The following is a 20,057-nucleotide window of genomic DNA, read 5'->3' as shown; positions in this document are numbered from 1 at the left end:
TGGAAAGAAGTATGGAGATGCCTCAAAAAGTTAAGAACAGAAATATCATACTATCCAGCTAATCCACTTCTGGGTATTCATCTGAAGAATGCAAAAATAATAATTTGAAAAGACACATACAACCCCTATATTTGTTGCAGTTTTATTTACAATGGCACACAACCACTATATTTGTTGCAGCTTTATTTACAATAGCCTAGGTATGTATGGAAACAACCCAAGTGCTCACTGATGGATGAATTGATAAAGAAGATGTCACATATGTGTACACACACACACACACACACACACACAAAATACACAATGGAATACTACTCAGCCATAAAAAAGCCAAAATCTTGCCATTAGTGACAACATGGATGGATAATAAGGGTTTTACGTTAAGTGAAATAAGTCAGATGGAGAAAGACAAATACTGTATGATTTCACTTATATGTGGAATAAAAAGAAAAATGAACAAACAAAATGAAACAAGACAAACACATAGATACAGAGAACAGGGTAGTGGGAGAGGGGAGGCACGGATACAGGCCCATTGCAATAGGCTTCAATATAGCTCATCACAGCACTGGTCAGAACCCTAAATTGTTGATGAAACGGGTCAGGGGAAAAGGGCAGGGGCTGTCTCCTGAAAGAAGTAGGTAGAGGGGCTGGTCTGGGAAGTCAAGCTCTGCCTGCTGAGAGAGAGAGGAGCAGATGACCCCAACAAGAGGGTCAGGCTCAAGAAGAAACAACTAAGGCTAATCTGGCATCACCTACTAACAAATTAAACACACACATTCCCTTCAATCCACATATTCCCTTCCTTCGAATGTATTCCATAGACCTTTAAGGAATAAAGTGATTTAACTGACTGCTTCCTGGAACTTCCATGGGAAAAGGGATGTCCAGGGGGTCTCACCTGGGTGAAGATGACACCAAGGGAGATGAGAAAAGTTGTGCCTTGAACGCCCCAATTCACCATTTCTTACTCTTTTTTTTTTAACATCTTTATTGGAGTATAATTGCTTTACAATGGTGTGTTAGTTTCTGCTTTATAACAGTGAATCAGTTATACATATACACATGTTCCCATATCTCTTCCCTCCTGGGTCTCCCTCCCTCCCACCCTCCCTATTCCACCCCTCTAGGCGGTCACAAACTACCTAGCTGATCTCCCTGTGCTATGTGGCTGCTTCCCACTAGCTATCCACTTTACGCTTGGTAGTGTATATATGTCCATGCCACTCTGTCACCTCGTCACAGCCTACCCCTCCTCCTCGCCATATCCTCAAGTCCATGCTCTAGTAGATCTGTGTCTTTATTCCCATCTTACCCCTAGGTTCTTCATGACCTTTTTTTTTTTTTTTTCTCCTCAGCTTCCATATATATATGTTAGCATATGGTGTTTGTTTTTCTCTTTCTGGCTTACTTCGCTCTGTATGACAGACTCTAGGTCCATCCACCTCACCTTAATTTTTAACTGTAACTTTCAATTCCATTTCTTTATACATTTTAGAACTGTCTTTAAATGCATTAAAGGGACATATCATTCAAGCTTTTTAAGCAAATTATTTTTTGTTTATCTGAAATTCAAATTTAAAAATACTTTGGGATGGGTATAAACAAAAACACAATATACCAAAACTTATGGGATACAGAGAAAGAACTGCTAAGAAGGAAATTTATGGCTGTAAATGCATTCACTAAAAAAGAAGAAAGATCTCAAGTAAATCACTTTATACCTTATGAAACGAAAAAAGAAGAGCAAATTAAAACCAAAGTCAGCATAAGGAAAGAAATAATAAGGATTAGAACAGAGACAAAAGAAATAAAGATTATAAAAAAATAGAGAAAATCAACAAAACTAAAATTGGTTCTTTGAAACGATCAATAAATTCAACAAAACTTTAAGCTAAACTGATTAAAAACAATGAGAGTGCTCACTTTAGCAGCACATATAATATAATTGGAATGATACAGGGATTAGCATGGCACGTGTGAAAGACTAACATGCAAATTTGTGAATTATTCCATATTTTTGCTATGAGTGCAGAGCTTTAATATTCTCACCATAACAACAGCAACAGCAAAATGGTAATTGTATGAGGTAGAGGATGTGCTAACTTATCTTATTGTGGTAAGCATTTCACAATATTTACAAGTATCGATCACCACATTGTACACCTTAAACTTACACCATGTTATATGTCAATTATATCTCAATAAAGTGGGAAAAATGCCCCCCAAATCCCTAAATGTCATAGAAATGTATAATTTAATATGTATTATCCAGTTTACGTACAGGATGCTTTGGATATTAAAGTATTTCGGCCTCAAAAAATAAAAGAAAAAAGAGAAAAGTCTCAAATTACTAAAATCATAAATTAAATTAGGGATGTTACTACTGAACTTACAGAAATAAAGAAAAATATGAGAGAATATCCTGAACAATTGCATGCCAACAAATTAGACAGATGAAATGGATGAATTTCTAGAAACATAAAAACTACCAAAAATGACTCAAGAAGGAATAAAACATTTGAACAGGTCTATAACAAGTAAAGACACTGATTCAGTAATCAAAAACTTCCCAACAAAGAAAAATCCAGGACCAGATGGCTTCACTGGTGAATTCTACTAAACATTTAAAGAATTAACAACAATCCTTCTCAAAGTATTCCAAATATTGAAGAGAATGGAACACTCCCAGCTCATTCTATGTGGTCACCATTACCCTGATACCAAAGCCAGACCAGGACATCACAAAAAATGTAGATTAATATGCTTTATGAATATAGATGCAAAAATCCTCAACAATATAGTAGCCAACTGAATGCAGCAGCATATTAAGAGGATTATACACCATGGCCAAGTGGGATTTACCCTAGGAAAGCACGGGTGGTTCAACATCTGAAAATGAATCAAATTTATACACCATACATATTAATAAAATTAGGGAGAGGGAGCTCCCTGGTGGCCTAGTGGTTAAGATTCTGGGTTTTCACTACTGTGGCCTGGATTCAATCCCTGGTCAGGGAACTGAGATCCTGTAAGCTGTGCGGCATGGCCAAACAAAAAAGAAACAAAAAAGTAAATAAAATTAAGGAGAAAATAACACATAGTCATCTCATCTGCATCTCAACATGATTCAGGAAAACATCTGATATAATCTAACATCCTTTCATCACAAAAGCACTCAACAAACTAGGAACAGAAGGAATGTCCTAAACGTGATAAAGGTCATTTGTAAAACAAAACAAAACAAAAATATAACATACTCAAGGGAGAAAGACCAAAAGGTTTCCCCCTAAGATCAGGAACAGTACAAGGATGTCTGCTTTCACTACTTCTATTCAACACTGTAAGTTCTAAACAGGGCATTAGGCAAGAACATAAAAGGCATCCAAATTGGAAAGGAATAAGTAAAACAATCTCTATTCAGAAATGACATGATCTTACATATATAAAATCCTAATGAATATACAAAATAAACCGCTAGACTTAATAAATGCATTCAGTTCTGTCTTGTACTCATTGAGTTGTGGTCAGTGAACACGGCACCCTATACTTTACACTTTTTGGGGAAAGTAGAGCAAACAATACCAGCACATTCTCTTTCTCTGTTTTTCCTTCTCTTTGTTAGGGAAAAGGATGGGAAAGAAGAGGAATATACAAGGAAAGACTCAAAGGAATGAAACAACCTACATCTTTACTGGTTGTATTACTACAAATCAACTATTGTTTCTTGTTTATTTCCCTCAGCAAGTAACAACAACCAAAGGGAGTGTGGTCTTGTTTTCAGAGGCAGCAAGGAATGGGTGATCTGGGGAGAGAGTGTCCTACTCCATAGCCAGGCTTATGGAGATGATGTCAGCTATAAAAGGAGAGGCAAAGCAGCTGAGGCCCTGGGCTTGCTGTAAGAAAGGATGGGACAGCTTAGGAACTTACTGAATGTTGTAGGGCACAGTACTAGGATTGAGTACCCCATACACAGTGAAGACTATATAGAGAGGGTTCCTGAAGTCTGGTTTCCTCTGAACCAAGAAAGGCCACACGGAATGGGTTTTCTCATAGATTCTGTCAGAAATAACAAGCAAGCCAAAAAATTAAAAGCAGCAAGCAAGTAAAATCAACAGTCCTGTTGAACTTGATAATCATCCAAATTTTATTAACAATTAACCTAATTCAAGACAGAGGGATAGGATATGATAGAAGGAAAGTGAAAATAAGTGGTAATGAACACTGATAGAGTAACAAACTATCTGGGCTTCAACTTACCCATTTTTAAATGAATTAGAGGTTAGAAAGAGTTCCACATTGAAGAGCAACAGATGCTGAGTATAGTCTCTGCCATGGAGTAGCTATGTAATCTGAGGAATGTCTCTAGCTCTTTCTGGGACTATTTCCTCATTTGTAAAATATGACCTTTAAGGTCTCTTCCAAATCTCAGATTCTATGAACTAATGACCTTCCCAGTTATAAAAAATCTAGAATTGCTTTAAAAAATCTGGTAAGTTAACAGAAAGACCAGAGGGTGAATTTCTGGCTTTTCTATATTTTATTTTATTTCAAGCTAGCTTCTCCTCCTCTCAGAAGGTGTAAGACAGTGAAAGACAATTAGCAATTTATATTAGCAAATATATGTGAGTTATCTAGGTGAGCAGCACAGACTGTGATATTTATATTGCAAGACTGATTCTTCTTATACCTTAGTTGAGTCCTTCAGGAGCCACTTAGTTAACACTGCAAAAAACATGGGATCCATTGTCCCAATGAGAGCTGCTGTGTAACCATGCATGGATAGTTCATTTACTCACACAGTGTCAAAGAAAGTTCAAGGAGGACAACAAAGAGAAGCGGTATGGGTTGTAGGACCTAAACATTGTAGTCTTGTAACTTTTAGAATCCTCAGACCATTTCAATGAGGTCAAAGGACTTGTATATCCATCTTTCTCATTTGTTTTTGGTTGAAAAAAAATCTTGCAGAGGTAAGGTAACTAGTATTTGTTGAGTATGTACTATGTGTGAAACACTGTTCCAGACTCTACCTATAATACTTCATTAAATTTTCATAATAAAACCCTGTGAAATATTTTATCCCCAAAATAATAATGAGAAAATGAGACAAAAAATAATTTGAAAAAAGTTACATAGCTAGTAGGTGACAGAGCCAAAATCTGAACCCCAGTCTCTCTGATTCTAGAGTCCATGCCTTTTCTTTTATGGATGAATGATATTTCTGTTTATTTTATGCAATCACTATTTTAACATGTTAAAATTTTCAACTTTTGTACTTTTACATGGAGATTCAGATTTGTGTGGGGAATGGGTCTAGGATATATTAGACTCACTTTAAGAGGGTGGAAAAAAGAATATGGAAAAGATCTTAGATTTTAATGCTAGAAAAGCAGGTCAGAGACAGAATGAATGTGTCTGAAAGCGTCTGCGAAGAGGGTAAGAAAGGTCTAGTTGCAAAATGAAATAGAAATGTGCGTAGAAGCTACCAAGTAAGCACAAATGTTAAAGCAGCAAGATCCATCTCTGTGTTGACAAGAAAACAGAATTAGAGATGTCATCCAATTCATCCAGGATACATCATAGAGGGGTCTGAGAACTTGAGCTAACTGCCACTCAACCAACAGCTATGAAACAAGAGTGGGCTGTGCGACAGCTACTTCCCTCTCTATTTCATTTTCTCTGACTCTAAAACAAGGAGAATACTATTCACAGAAACTCTATCTTGTCAACTTCAAAAATTATTTACGTTTTATATATTGTGAGGATGTTAGAGTTTTAAGTCTGGTGCAAATCTAACTGCCTATAGGAGCTGGGAAGATAACATTAGAAGTGCGCTGAGAATAAACTATAGAGAGTGGTGAGAACTGTGACAAACGAGTGTGTGCTTCATTCAAGTGGAGCAGCTGTTATTCAGCTTTAGCTGATTACTGCCATTAGAAAATGCAGGTCCAGTACTGCCAGAGCTCCTGATTTTGCAGAATATCTTGGCACAACAGCTTTTTGATTTAGGAAAAAATCCTAAAATAACTGGATTTTTATGTGAAATATCGTGATATTTAAATGTTGACAACTTATTCACAGTTTAAAGAATACTCCACAGACTAAACAAAATATACCTGTTAAGCTAGATTTGGCCTATGAACTGCCATTTAGTGATCTCTGACACAAATGATAAAGGACTGTAGCTATTGACTACTCATACCTGTTCATTCCTTACAAAGTCCTTGCACATCCATTGTTTTACTGGTTCCTCAGGATTGCTCTGAAAAGTAGGTATTATCCCTATTTCACAGATAAAGAATCTGAGGTTTTGAGGAATCTCCATGCAAACACTGAGTGATTTATGCTTCAAAAGTTATTTTTATAGTTGTCATCTCCTCCCCTTTCGTGAACTGCTGTCCCAAATTCAAGGTGATGGGTAAATTTCTTTTACACTGATCCCCTCTCCCTATTCAGTGTTTTTTCACAAACTGAATTCACCTCAGATCTTCTCGATCCTTCTGGCAGTTTCCAAGGAAGTTCCGAAACTGGCAGGAGAAAACATGGTCATGAATTTCCAGCAAGAAATTTTCATTAAACTCAAAGGCACAAGGAAATTGTTCCATTAACTGCCAGATACAGTCTAGGAACTGTGTGAAGATAGGGGATACTTCTTTAGCGTCCCCATCCAGGTGGCCACACCTGAGAGATGCAAATAAAGGTAAAGAAAGACAATGATTAACATCAGGGATTACACTGTTTGGAATAGGCTATAGCAAGTTCACCTTTTGTCTCTGTTGGCATTGGTAAGGAAATGCTTAATGCCAAAATGTCACCCAGAATCTCAAAGTTCATTAATCCCAATGGACCTCTTAGCCACCAGCATCCTTCACTATTATCAAGATTGTAAGCCCTTGGTAATCTATTCTATTTCCTTTTACATCCTCTACAATAGAACTTTCTGCAATGATCAAAATGTTCCATATTTGTGCTGTCCAATATGGTAGTCACTAACTATTAAGCCCTTGAAATGCAGCTAGTGTGACTAAGGAACTGAATTTTCAATTGTATTTAATTTTAATTAATTTAAACAGCTACCTTTAGCTTCATGTGAGCAAGGACCATATCTATCTTGTTTACTGGACAGTGCCTGGTATGAAAAGGGTATTTAATAAGTTTATTAAATGAATGAAAAAACCTCATCCCAGAATTGTTTAATGTTTCCTCTCTCATGATGTCCTCTTTCCCAACTCTACCATCCATTAGAAACACTATTCCACTAGAAATAAACATGGCATCCTTAGCTTTTACATTGAATGTTCTACCTTTTGATTTAATTGAAATCCATCTCACCAAGGACACTACTTCTTCTTGGGGCCCAAATCAAATGGAGAATGCTCATCATTCCACTCTCCATGTATAATAATCCTAAAGCACAGCAGAAGTGGGATCGGCTTTCTCCTTTCTACTACTCCTTTCACTCTCTTAAAAACACTTCCACTATGGGTCATGCTGTTGTTCACTTTCCTCAATGTTGTGTTCCACAATCTTTGGGTCACTTCTCCACATTTTCTGAAGAATCTGACTCCAGTCATAAGTACTTATCTTTGGAGTCGATGCAGATGACATACACTTGGCTTAGCAGGTTCCTTAACTAACTCGAATCTAATTATCTTCACCGATCTTTACCTCTACTTCACATCAGCCTCTCGTATCCATGGCTGTTTCTTGATGTTAGCTAAAGGTCCTTCCTCCACTTTCAAACCTTAATCTCAATATCCTACTCTGATCACCGTATATTATATTTCCAAAGGCTGCTCATCTTATCTCCTCCAGCCCAATCTCTGGACCTATCACCTTTCCAGATTCCTACTAGCTTCCCTTTCTTCCTTACCCAGACTATATTCTGCCCCATCAACTATTCTGTCCCCATTTTCTTCAATTTTCTGGTCATTTTTTTGTCATTATTCTCCTTCAATATCCAACCATTGATGAGCCGAAGAAGCTATGTTCTCTACTCCCAAATCTTGACTGATAAATGCTGCTTGAGAAAATTATAAAACCATGCAAATTGATACCATAAGTCTCCATACTCAGCTGGAACTTAATTGCTCCCAAATAACCTTTATGTATAGCCTTAACACAGTTTTCCCATTAAACCTTACAGCTCTTGCAAATTTTAACCTATCTTCTTAAACCCTAACCCATTTCACATTGATGTATACAGTGTTAATGAAAAAGATCAAGGCTATCAAGTAAAAATATCTAACTTCTGCCTTGGACACTCAAAAACTTAGTTCCTTCTCCTCCTGTCCTTCCATGGAGTTTCCATGTAGAGAAAAGGGAACCATCCTACACTGCTGGTGGGTATGTAAATTGGTGCAGCCACTGTGGAAAACATTATGGAGATTTCTCAAAAACTAAAAATAGAATCAGCCTCATCTTCTTAATGTTCTAAAATGCCATCAGTTCTAGAAAGCTTTCTTTGCCCAGAATAGGTAAGGTTCCCTTGTATATGTTTACCTTTGACTTAGCACTTATCATACTATACTATCATCATTGATTTTATTTTCTATAAAAGAAGGGACAGAGACCATATCTGATCTAATACAGTCTCCTTAAAACCTGGCATATTGCCTGGCCCAATGTTTGTTGACAAAGGAAGAATGAATGGATGGATCCAAATAGCTAGAGAGCGACAATCAAATGAAATTAAATGGATATACACCAATGCAGGAGAATAAGACCTGAATAATAACCTCCTTGAGGGTAAAACTCACATTGCATATGCCTTTGGCACCAGCTCAGTGTCTGATATAGTATACAGCATATTGTTAGGTGTTCAGTAAACATTTGTTATTGTTCTCATAACACACATAAAGTCTCAGTGAGGCTGTTTGGCTTATAGCAGCATTAGGTCACTAAATAAATGTAAGTCCTTGCATCCACCTCTTACCAAAGAACAGAAATGCGCACATGCCTTTTCTTCTTATACAAGGTTAAAAGGTACATTGTGGGCTTCCCTGGTGGCGCAGTGGTTGAGAGTCCGCCTGCTGATGCAGGGGACATGGGTTTGTGTCCTGGTCCGGGAAGATCCCACATGCTGCAGAGTGGCTAGGCCTGTGAGCCATGGCCACTGAGCCTGCACATCTGGACCCTGTGTTCCGCAACGGGAGAGGCCACAACAGTGAGAGGCCCGCGTACTACAAAAAAAAAAAAAAAGGTACATTGCCTTAGATATTATTCCCTCTGCCTGAATGCCCACTGTTCTCTCTAGCAAACACCTATTCATTCCCTAAAATTCACTTTTAAATACTGCTTATTCCTGGAAGGCTATCCTGTCTTCTTCAGAAACAGTTAAGCACTTTTTCCTCTGTGGCCCATGATGTCTGTTCTTCCCTGAAATATTTAACAATTTGATATAATCATTTGCTCACTTTGAAGGCAGATATGATATTCTAGTCACCCTTGTAGCCCTAGTCCATTAGCATAGTGTCTGGAATATGTGTTTCTTGATGAAAAGAGATTTATGCCATGTTCAACCTACTCTTCCTTCTTTCACAAGAACATATTGGGGTTTTTGATAAATCTCACTCTAATAAATTCTCCTTAGCCTCTACCTTTAAAGTAATATTTTTACCTTTGGGAGAACTTGTGGCCCATGGATATCCATTCCTTCTCTATCAGGATCTTCATTTTTATACAAAAAGAAAATTTTGCATTAGAAAAATCATAAAATTAATTAACCATACCTATAAAATATCAAAACACTTTGCTGAAGTAGACTTTGTACAAATTTGCATTGAACTGATCATAAAGTAAATTTCCCAAATGATAAATAAGTTACTTGGATTTCATTTAAAAGCCTATACAGGCTGCCTTCAAATTTCAAAGCTCTCAGGAGAAATTATTCTGGATTTGTATCCATTGTCACATTTCTTTTGGCTTTTACATAATGTGTGACAAGCCATTTGAGCCATCACTAAGTGCAATCTTGATAAACATATTACATTCAACCTATGAAAAAACAGGGATCCAAAGGCAGTACTTGAGTTTATACCAAGAACAAATCTTGATATAAACACATTTTCAAGCATTAAAAAAAATAAAGCATTTCCAAAAGAAAAATGAGGATAAACCCCTACTGTGAGTTCTGTTTCATAGAAAGACAAACTAAGAAACCTTGGATTCAGCACCAGAAAAAAATCATGAGTCTGACATCCAGACAGCTGATGCTGAAGATGATGAGCCCATCAGTCTGCTTATTTAACAGTCATCCATTAAATTTTGCAAATTTTGGAGTCTTTCCTACCCCTTACATCAGCCTATTACATCCAACTTATCTTCTGATGGATAAGAAACTATGTTGAGTGTGAAATGTAAAGTATATAGACTGTAAATGCCTGGTTTAGTAGAAAGAAGTAAAATTGAAAAACAGAGCTGTTTTCGTAGACCTCTTTCTTGTAGAAAACAAGTTGGCTTAGAGTTATTTTTGATATATTCACAATCTCCCACTTGTGCAAAGTAAAATCCAATCACTTGTTCTCTTACCATGAGTCCCTTGAATGTCCTACAAAATAGATCTAGGAAGATGCTGGCCACAGAGCAGACCTGTGCTGTGTGGTCCCACCCATCAAAATAATGGACTAAGACATTGGTCTTTTCTACCTTCACTGCCTGTGAAGACAAGAGGCAAAAAGTAGCATAGACAATTTTTCATAGCATGCCGAGTTAATAAATAGGGTTACCACCCCTACAGCAGAGAACTTGGTCTTACTGGGCTACATGAATTTCTTCTCAAAATATTAACACCCTGTATGGGAATGACAAAGAAAATAAAGGGGAGCCGTGAAGGAGAGTGCAGCCACAGGGGTGCGGAGGGCAAAGTGGTGAGATTCCCGCACAGAGGATCAGGGCCGACTGGCACTCACCAGTCCGAGAGGCTAGTCTGCTCACCCACCGGGGTGGGCGGGGCTGGGAGTTGAGCTCCGGTTTCAGTCAGAGCTCCTGGAGAGGTCTGGGGTTGGTGGCCTTGAACACAGCCTGCAGGGGGTTAGTGCGCCACAGCAAGCTGAGAGGGAGTCCAGGAAAAAGTCTGGACCTGCCAAAGAGGCAAGAGACTTTTTCTTCACTCTTTGTTTCCTGGTGCACGAGGAGAGGGGATTAAGACGATTGCTTAAAGGACCTCCAGAGATGGGCATGAGCCGCGGCTAAAAGCGAGGACAACAGAGACGGGCATGAGACGCTAAGGCAGCTGCTGCTGCCACCAAGAAGCCTGTGTGCAAGCACAGGTCACTATCCACACCACCCTTCCGGGGACCCTGTGCAGCCCACCACTGTCAGGGTCTCCGGATCCAGGGACAACTACACCGGGAGAATGCACGGCGTGCCACAAGCTGGTGAAACGTCATGCCAGCCTCTGCCACCGCAGGCCTGCCCCACACTCTGTGCCCCTCCCTCCTCCCGGCCTTAGTGAGCCAGAGCCCCTGAATCAGCGGCTCCTTTAACCTCGTCCTGTCTGAGCGAAGAACAGATGCCTTCCGGCGACCTACACGTGGGGCCAAATCCAAAGCTGAGCCCCTGGGAGCTGTGAGAATAAAGAAGAGAAAGGGAAATCTCTCCCAGCAGCCTCAGAAGCAGTGGATTAAAGCTCCACAGTCAACTTGATGTACCCTGCATCACTGGAACATATGAATAGACAATGAATCATCCCAAATTAAGGAGGTAGACTTTGAGAGCAAGATTTATGATTTTTTCCCCCTTATCCTCTTTTTGTGAGTGTGTATGTGTATGCTTCTGTGTGAGATGTTGTCTGTATAGCTTTGCTTCCACCATTTGTTCTAGGGTTCTATCCATCCGTTGTTTTTTTTTTTTAATTTCATTTTCTTTTCTTTTTATTTCTCTTAATAATTATATTTTTTATTTTAATAACTTTATTATATTTTATCTTTATTTATTTTACTTTATCTTCTTTCTTTCATTTTTCCTTCCTTCCTTCCTTACTCCCTCCCTTCTTTCTTTCTTTCTTTTCTTTCTTTCTTTCTTTCTTTCTACTTCTACTAATTCTTTCTTTCTACATTTTCTCCCTTTTATTCTGAGCTGTGTGGATGAAAGGCTCTTGGTGCTGCAGCCAGGAGTCAGTGCTGTGCCTCTGAGGTGGGAGAGCCAACTTCAGGACCCTGGTCCACAAGAGACATCCCAGCTCCACATAATATCAAATGGCAAAAACACCAGCACCCAGCTTCACTCAACAACCAGCAAGCTACAGTGCTGGACATCCTATGCCAAACAACTAGGAAGACAGGAACACAAACCCACCCATTAGCAGAGAGGCTGCCGAAAATCATAATAAGTCCACAGTCACCCCAAAACACACCACCAGATGTCGACCGGCCCACCAGAAAGACAAGATCCAAACTCATCCACCAGAACATAGGCACTAGTCCCTTCCACCAGGAAGCCTAAACAACCCACTGAACCAAACTTAGCCACTGGGGACAGACACCAACAACAACGGACACTACAAACATGCAGCCTGCAAAAAGGAGACACCAAACCAGCTTTATAACAACTGGTAAAGGAACTTTTCTAGGCAAGAAACACAAGAGATGGAAAAGACCTAAAATAACGAACCCAAAACAATTTAAAAAATGGGAATAGGAACATACATATCAATAATTACCTTAAATGTAAATGGACTATATGCTCTCACCAAAAGACACAGATTGTCTGAATGGATACAAAAAGAAGGCCCATATATTTGCTGTCCACTTCAGACCTAGAAACACATACAGACTGAAAGTAAGGGGATGGAAAAAGACATTCCATGCAAATGGAAGCCAAAAGAAAGCTGGAGTAGCAATTCTCATATCAGACAAAATAGACTTTAAAATAAAGACTATTAGAAGAGACAAAGAAGGACACTACATAATGATCAAGGGATCAATCAAAGCAAAAGATATAACAATTGTAAATATTTATGCACCCAACATAGGAGCACCTCGATACATAAGGCAAATACTAACAGCCATAAGCAGGGAATTCGACAGTAACACACTCAGAGTGGAGGACTTTAACACCCCACTTTCACCAAGGGACAGATCATCCAAAATGAAAATAAATAAGGAAACACAAGCTTTAAATGATAGACTAAACAAGATGGACTTAATTGATATTTGTAGGACACTCCATCCAAAAACAACAGAAAACATATTTTTCTCAAGTGCTCATGGAATATTCTCCAGGATAGATCATATCTTGGGTCACAAATCAAGCCTTGGTAAATTTAAGAAAACTGAAATTGTATCAAGTATCTTTTCCGACCACAATGCTATGAGAGTAGATATCAATAACAGGAAAAGATCTGTAAAAAATACAAACACATGGAGGCTAAACAATACACTACTTAATAATGAAGTGATCACTGAAGAAATCAAAGAGGAAATTAAAAAAAAACTTAGAAACACATGACAATGGAGACACGACGACCCAAAACCTATGGGATGCAGGAAAAGCAGTTCTAAGAGGGAAGTTTATGGTAATACAATCCTACCTTGAGAAAGAGGAAACATCTCGAATAAACAACCGAATCTTGCAGCTAAAGCAATTAGAGAAAGAGGAACAAAAAAACCCATAAGATAGCAGAAGGAAAGAAATCATAAAAATAAGATCAGAAATAAATGAAAAAGAAATGAAGGAAACGATAGCAAAGATCAATAAAACTAAAAGCTGGTTCTTTGAGAAGATAAACAAAATAGATAAATCATTAGCCAGACTCATCAAGAAAAAAAGGGAGAAGACTCAAATCATTAAAATTAGAAATGAAAAAGGAGACGTAACAACTGACATTGCAGAAATACAAAAGATCATGAGAGATTACTACAAGCAACTCTATGCCAATAAAATGGACAACCTGGAAGAAATGGACAATTTCTTAGAAATGCACAACCTGCCAAGACTGAATCAGGAAGAAATAGAAAATACGAACAGAGCAATCACAAGCACTGAAATTGAAATTGTGATTAAAAATCTTCCAACAAACAAAAGCCCACAACCTGACGGCTTCACAGGAAAATTCTATCAAATATTTAGAGAAGAGCTAACACCTAATCCTTCTCTAACTTTCCAAAATATAGCAGAAGGAGGAGCACTCCCAAACTCATTCTATGAGGCCACCATAACCCTGATACCAAAACCAGACAAGGATGTCACAAGGAAAGAAAACTACAGGCCAGTAACACTGATGAACATACATGCAAAAATCCTCAACAAAATACTAGCAAACAGGATCCAACAGCACATTAAAAGGATCATACACCATGATCAGGTCGGGTTGATTCCAGGAATACAAGGATTCTTCAATATACGCAAATCTATCAATGTGATAAACCATATTAACAAATTGAAGGAGAAAAACCATATGATCATCTCAATAGATGCAGAGAAAGCTTTTGACAAAATTCAACACCCATTTATGATAAAAACCCTGCAGAAAGTAGGCATAGAGGGAACTTTCCTCAACATAATAAAGACCATATATGACAACCCCACAGCCAACATCATCCTCAATGGTGAAAAACTGAAAGCATTTCCACTAAGATCATGAACAAGACAAGGTTGCCCATTCTCACCACTCTTATTCAACATAGTTTTGGAAATTTTAGCCACAGCAATCAGAGAAGAAAAGGAAATAAAATGAATCCAAATTGGAAAGAAGAAGTAAAGCTGTCACTGTTTGCAGGTGACATGATACTATACATAGAGAATCCTAAAGATGCTACCAGAAAACTACTAGAGCTAATCAATGAATCTGGTAATGTTGCAGGATACAAAATTAATACACAGAAATCTCTGGCATTCCTATACACTCATGATGAAAAATCTGAAAGTGAAATCAAGAAAACACTCCCATTTACCATTGCAACAAAAAGAATAAAATATCTAGGAATAAACCTACCTAAGGAGACAAAAGATCTGTATGCAGAAAATTATAAGACACTGATGAAAGAAATTAAAGATGATACAAATAGATGGAGAGATATACCATGTTTTTGGGTTGGAAGAATCAACATTGTGAAAATGACTCTACTACCCATAGCAATCTATAGATTCAATGCAATCGCTATCAAACTACCACTGGCATTTTTCACAGCACTAGAACAAAAAATTTCACAATTTGTATGGAAACACAAAAGATCCTGAATAGCCAAAGCAATCTTGAGAACGAAAAACGGAGCTGGAGGAATCAGGCTCCGTGACTTCAGACTATACTACCAAGCTACAGTAATCAAAACAGTATTGTACTGGCACTAAAACAGAAAGATAGATCAATGGAACGGGATAGAAAGACAAGAGACAAAGCCACACACATATGGACACCTTATCTTTGATAAAGGAGGCAGGAATGTACAGTGGAGAAAGGAAAGCCTCTTTAGTAAGTGGTGCTGGGAAAACTGGACAGCTATATGTAAAAGTATGGGATGAGATCACTCCCTAACACCATACACAAAAATAAGCTCAAAGTGGATTAAAGACCTAAATGTAAGGCCAGAAACTATCAAACTCTTAGAGGAAAACACAGGCAGAACACTCTATGACATAAATCACAACAAGATCCTTTCTGACCCACCTCCTAGAGTAATGGAAATAAAAACAAAAATAAACAAATGGGACCTAATGAAACTTCAAAGCTTTTGCACAGCAAAGGAAACCATAAACAAGACCAAAAGACAACACTCAGAATGGGAGAAAATATTTGCCAATGAAGCAACTGACAAAGGATTACTCTCCAAAATTTACAAGCAGCTCATGCAGCTCAATAACAAAAAAACAAACAACCCAATCCAAAAATGGGCAGAAGACCTAAATAGACATTTCTCCAAAGAAGATATACAGACTGCCAACAAACACATGAAAGAATGCTCAACATCGTTAATCATTAGAGAAATGCAAATCAAAACTACAATGAGATATCATCTCACACCAGTCAGAATGGCCATCATCAAAAAATCTAGAAACAATAAATGCTGGAGAGGGTGTGGAGAAAAGGGAACACTCTTCCACTGCTGGTGGGAATGTGAATTGGTTCAGCCACTATGGAGAGCAGTATGGAGGTTCCTTAAAAAACTACAAATAGAACTACCATATGACCCAGCAATCCCACTACTGGGCATATACCCTGAGAAAACCAAAATTCAAAAAGAGTCATGTACCAAAATGTTCATTGCAGCTCTATTTACAATAGCCCAGACATGGAAACAACCTAAGAGCCCATCATCGGATGAATGGATAAGGAAGATGTGGCACATATATACAGTGGAATATTACTCCGCCACAAAAAGAAACGAAATTGAGCTATTTGTAATGAGGTGGATAGACCTAGAGTCTGTCATACAGAGTGAAGTAAGTCAGAAAGAGAAAGACAAATACCGTATGCTAACACATATATATGGAATTTAAGAAAAAAAATGTCATGAAGAACCTAGGGGTAAGACAGGAGTAAAGACACAGACCTATTGGAGAAGGGACTTGAGGATATGGGGAGGGGGAAGGGTGAGCTGTGACAAAACGAGAGAGAGGCATGGACATATATACACTACCAAACGTAAGGTAGATAGCTAGTGGGAAGCAGCCGCATAGCACAGGGATATCAGCTCGGTGCTTTGTGACCACCTGGAGGGGTGGGATATGGAGGGTGGGAGGGAGGGAGACGTGTAGTGGAATAACTGAGGACATGGAAAGGAGACATGGCGCATGAGCACCCCCCCCCCCAGCAAACTGGGGGCTGGCGAATAAGCCAGAACTGGAAACAGTCCTTATTGCTTTGAGCCCCCGCCCCCCCGGCAAAACGGGGGCATGCAAATAAGCCAGAACTGCAAACAGTCCTGGATGCTTTGAGTCGCCCCCCCCCCACCCCGGCAAACCGGGGGCTTGCGAATAAGCATTGAGTGCTTTGGGCACTGATCCATGAGATGTCCTCAGTATAATCAGAATGGTGGGAACACAAGGAAATGTCCTTGTGCTACTTCAGTATAATCAGAATAATGGAAACACAAGGCAATATCCTTGTGCTGCTTTTGCGCTCAAGGACGAAGCACGGCATGTTTTCAATGAAGCCCATTGTTGCTTGTATAATCAATAAAAGCATATGTTGCTGCTTTGGCATTTCTGGAATGTTAAGAAAACAAGTCTTAAAATGTAAACATAGATAATGCTTAAATAAAAACTACCACAGCAGGACAGACAGCGCTGTTTTGCCTGAGCGAGAGGCAGCCCTCTACTGCTGTGTTTCGGCACAGTTCATCTCGTGTGATGAGCTTGCTTTCGGAAACCCTGTCATAAGAAAAACTGCAACATTTGGCGCCCGAACAGGGACCTGAAAGTAAGTAATCGCGTGATCGCAGGACCGAAGGGGAATTTGGTACGCTCAAGAGTAAGTGAAACCTTCGGGAGCAGTAGAGTAACTGTAATGGGGAATTCCCATTCAGTAGAATTTCAATACATTAGACTCCTGAAACAGTTATTATGGAGTTCAGGAGTGAAAGTGAAACCAGAATCTTTTGATGAATTGTTTGCGCTGGTTCGTAAACATTGTTACTGGTTTCAACCTACTGGTCATAACCAGTTGAATTTAAAAGTTTGGAAACAGGTTATGCGAGCCTTAAGAAGAGCTCATCAGCGTGGAGACCCTATATCTGTCCGTGTTTGGTCTCTTTGTAAATTAATTTCCCTTGCCCTGGAACCATTACAATCTGAAACTGAAAGTGAAAATGGGGTGCGCCCTCAGCGTCCGAATTCTTCTCCCGATCATTCTGCTGCTTTTTGTACTCTATTTCGTGAATCTCCTATAGAGGACCTTCCTCCGCCTCCTCCTCCCCTTGTGTCTGAGACATGAGAGGATTTTTCAGGTTTCAGTGATGAAGGGGCTTTTTCTGATGATGATAAAGATCGGGAGCAGGCTAGAAAACAAAATGAGATGCCACTTTCTCAACAGAATGAGATTTCTGATATACTTTCAAAGTTAAAAAATTTGATGGTTAAATTGGAAGAAAATAAAAACAATGTTACCACTCCTTTATATCAAGAGCCATGTCCTACTATTCCTTCGGCTCCTCCTTTAGAATTAGCAGCTTATCCTGTTGGAGCCTCTCGTCAGTTTCGCTTTCCTCTAAAACCTGAATCTAATAGACTATTGTTGGAAGAAGAGATGAATAAGGAAGAAAAGCAATATTCTGAATCATTTTTTGCTTTCCCTATTGTTAGACAAGCTATGCCTGCTAATGATCAATTTCCGAATGGATATGTAAATGTTGTGTATAACCATCATGATATAAAAATTTTAAAAATGCTAAAAGAAGCCATTAATGCATATGGGATGCATTCTAATTATGTTCAAGGTCTTTTGTCTAGGTATGCTTCCGAAAACATATTAATTCCTCAGGATTGGGAGGCACTTGCCAAGACTGTTCTTGAACCTGGACAATATATGCAGTTTAAGACTTGATGGAAAGAAGAAGGCGCCTCCATTGACCTGGTGGCAAGTGAAAAAGTTTACAGACACTACCAAAAATCTTATCATTTCACAGGGTAAACCCCTCAATAGCACCAGTCTTTTTGAGGCCATGCTGGCAGTGTTGTCTGCACAGGTAATAAGCATATCAGCCAATGAGAAAAATTGTACTAACCATACTTATTGGACATATATTCCTAACCCTCCTCTTAATATGGGGGTTACCTGGTGGGATGCCCCAATTCTTGTATAGGTAAATGAGTCTGGATGGTTGCCTGGTCCTTTTGATGATAGAGGCCCTTTGAAGCCGGAAGAAGAAGGAAGGATAATAGAGAATTACACGGTGGGTGTTAGTGGACCTCCTATTTGTACGGGAAAGGGAGATCATTGCCTTAAAATGAATTATCAGGCATGGTTAAGTGTTGTCAAAAATGAAAGCAGATATCATGGGTTATATCTTTTGAGTGCTTATAGTTTTAAAAGTTCTAATTCCACTCTTAATGAGAATGTTTCCACACCTTACTTGCCTCCATGCCAGGTGCCTCTTCTGGATCAATTATCGGATTGGGTCCATTGGACTCGATGCCGAGGGGAAATGGCTCGGGTTCTTGTTAATACTTCTTGGGGAAGTGTCACTGATTGGAGCCCTTTTGGCTCCACCTGAGGAAAAAGGGGTCTGAAGAATTTACACTGGCATAGAGAGGATAACACTATTTATAGCAATACTATTAATGATACCATAGTATGGCATGCAGGAGGGTTTTCTCCTCCTGGTCCTCATTTAAATGGATATCCCATCAAAAAGGACTTGTGGAAGCTTATGGCAGCTTTGGAAAATATTAATGCTTGGGTAGGACATATGGTTAACAAATCTGGAAATCATAGTTTGACTTTTCATAAAAATGTTACTCGGTATACTCGTAGTTGTGTGAAATTACCTTATATATTGTTAAAGGGACCAGCTGAATGGAATAAGACTCTAGGTATTATAATATGTAAAAATTGCTCTCTGTATACCTGTATTAACTCTAGTATATCTTTTAACATATCTACTAAAAGTTTGTATATCTTACAAGTTCGGACAGGTTTTTGGCTTCCTGTCAATCTTGGAAGGGAATGGCAAGAATCTCTTCCTATGGCTGTTTTGCAATATTTAACTGATGCATTAAAAACAAGTAAAAGATTTGTAGGAATGTTGATTACAGCTGTCATGGGTATTATAGCCATAACAGCTACTGCTGCAGTAGCTGGAGTTGCTTTAGAACAATCTATTCAGACCGTTGATTATATAACTGATTGGCATAAAAATTCTGAAATGCTTTGGTCCTCTCAACAACAAAGTGATTCGGAAATACATTCGGAAATAGCAGACTTACAACAAGCTGTGGTTATGTTGGGGGACCAACTTGTAAATTTACAAAGACAAATGAAGCTACGTTGTGACTGGAATCAAAGTGCCTTTTGTGTCACTTCGGTTCTATATAATCAGTCTGCATTCCCCTGGGCAAAAATAAAAAAGCATTTATTACATCACAAAAATTTGACAGAAGAAATTGTGAATTTACAAGGG

The 20,057-nt window shown here is 38.7% G+C and overlaps 1 protein-coding gene, 1 long non-coding RNA gene and 1 other non-coding gene across 3 annotated transcripts in view; 2 read left to right on the top strand and 1 right to left on the bottom strand.

Moving 5' to 3' along the window:
* The window catches only part of ASB12 (ankyrin repeat and SOCS box containing 12), a 332,952-nt gene that overhangs the window by 171,313 nt on the left and 141,582 nt on the right, over positions 1–20,057 (bottom strand). Inside the window, exon 9 of the mRNA XM_027098063.1 lies at positions 10,531–10,656. Within this exon, the coding sequence (XP_026953864.1) occupies positions 10,531–10,656 (126 nt within the window). The remainder of the gene's footprint in view (positions 1–10,530; positions 10,657–20,057) is intronic.
* On the top strand, positions 1,919–2,022 carry LOC113615558 (U6 spliceosomal RNA). The gene has a single exon (XR_003431050.1). It is a non-coding gene; the product is annotated as a U6 spliceosomal RNA (small nuclear RNA).
* LOC113615545 (uncharacterized) lies at positions 17,250–20,051 on the top strand. Its single transcript, XR_003431044.1, has 3 exons — positions 17,250–17,359; positions 18,388–18,623; positions 18,741–20,051. It is a non-coding gene; the product is annotated as an uncharacterized LOC113615545 (long non-coding RNA).

The sequence above is a fragment of the Aethalodelphis obliquidens genome, unplaced genomic scaffold (genome assembly GCF_003676395.1).
Source record: "Aethalodelphis obliquidens isolate GAN/ISIS:26980383/991018 unplaced genomic scaffold, ASM367639v1 scaffold119, whole genome shotgun sequence".
In the NCBI taxonomy this organism is placed as follows: domain Eukaryota; kingdom Metazoa; phylum Chordata; class Mammalia; order Artiodactyla; family Delphinidae; genus Aethalodelphis; species Aethalodelphis obliquidens.
The sequence above is the reverse complement of the archived record's forward strand: the minus strand, read 5'-3'. Positions and strand labels throughout refer to the sequence as shown.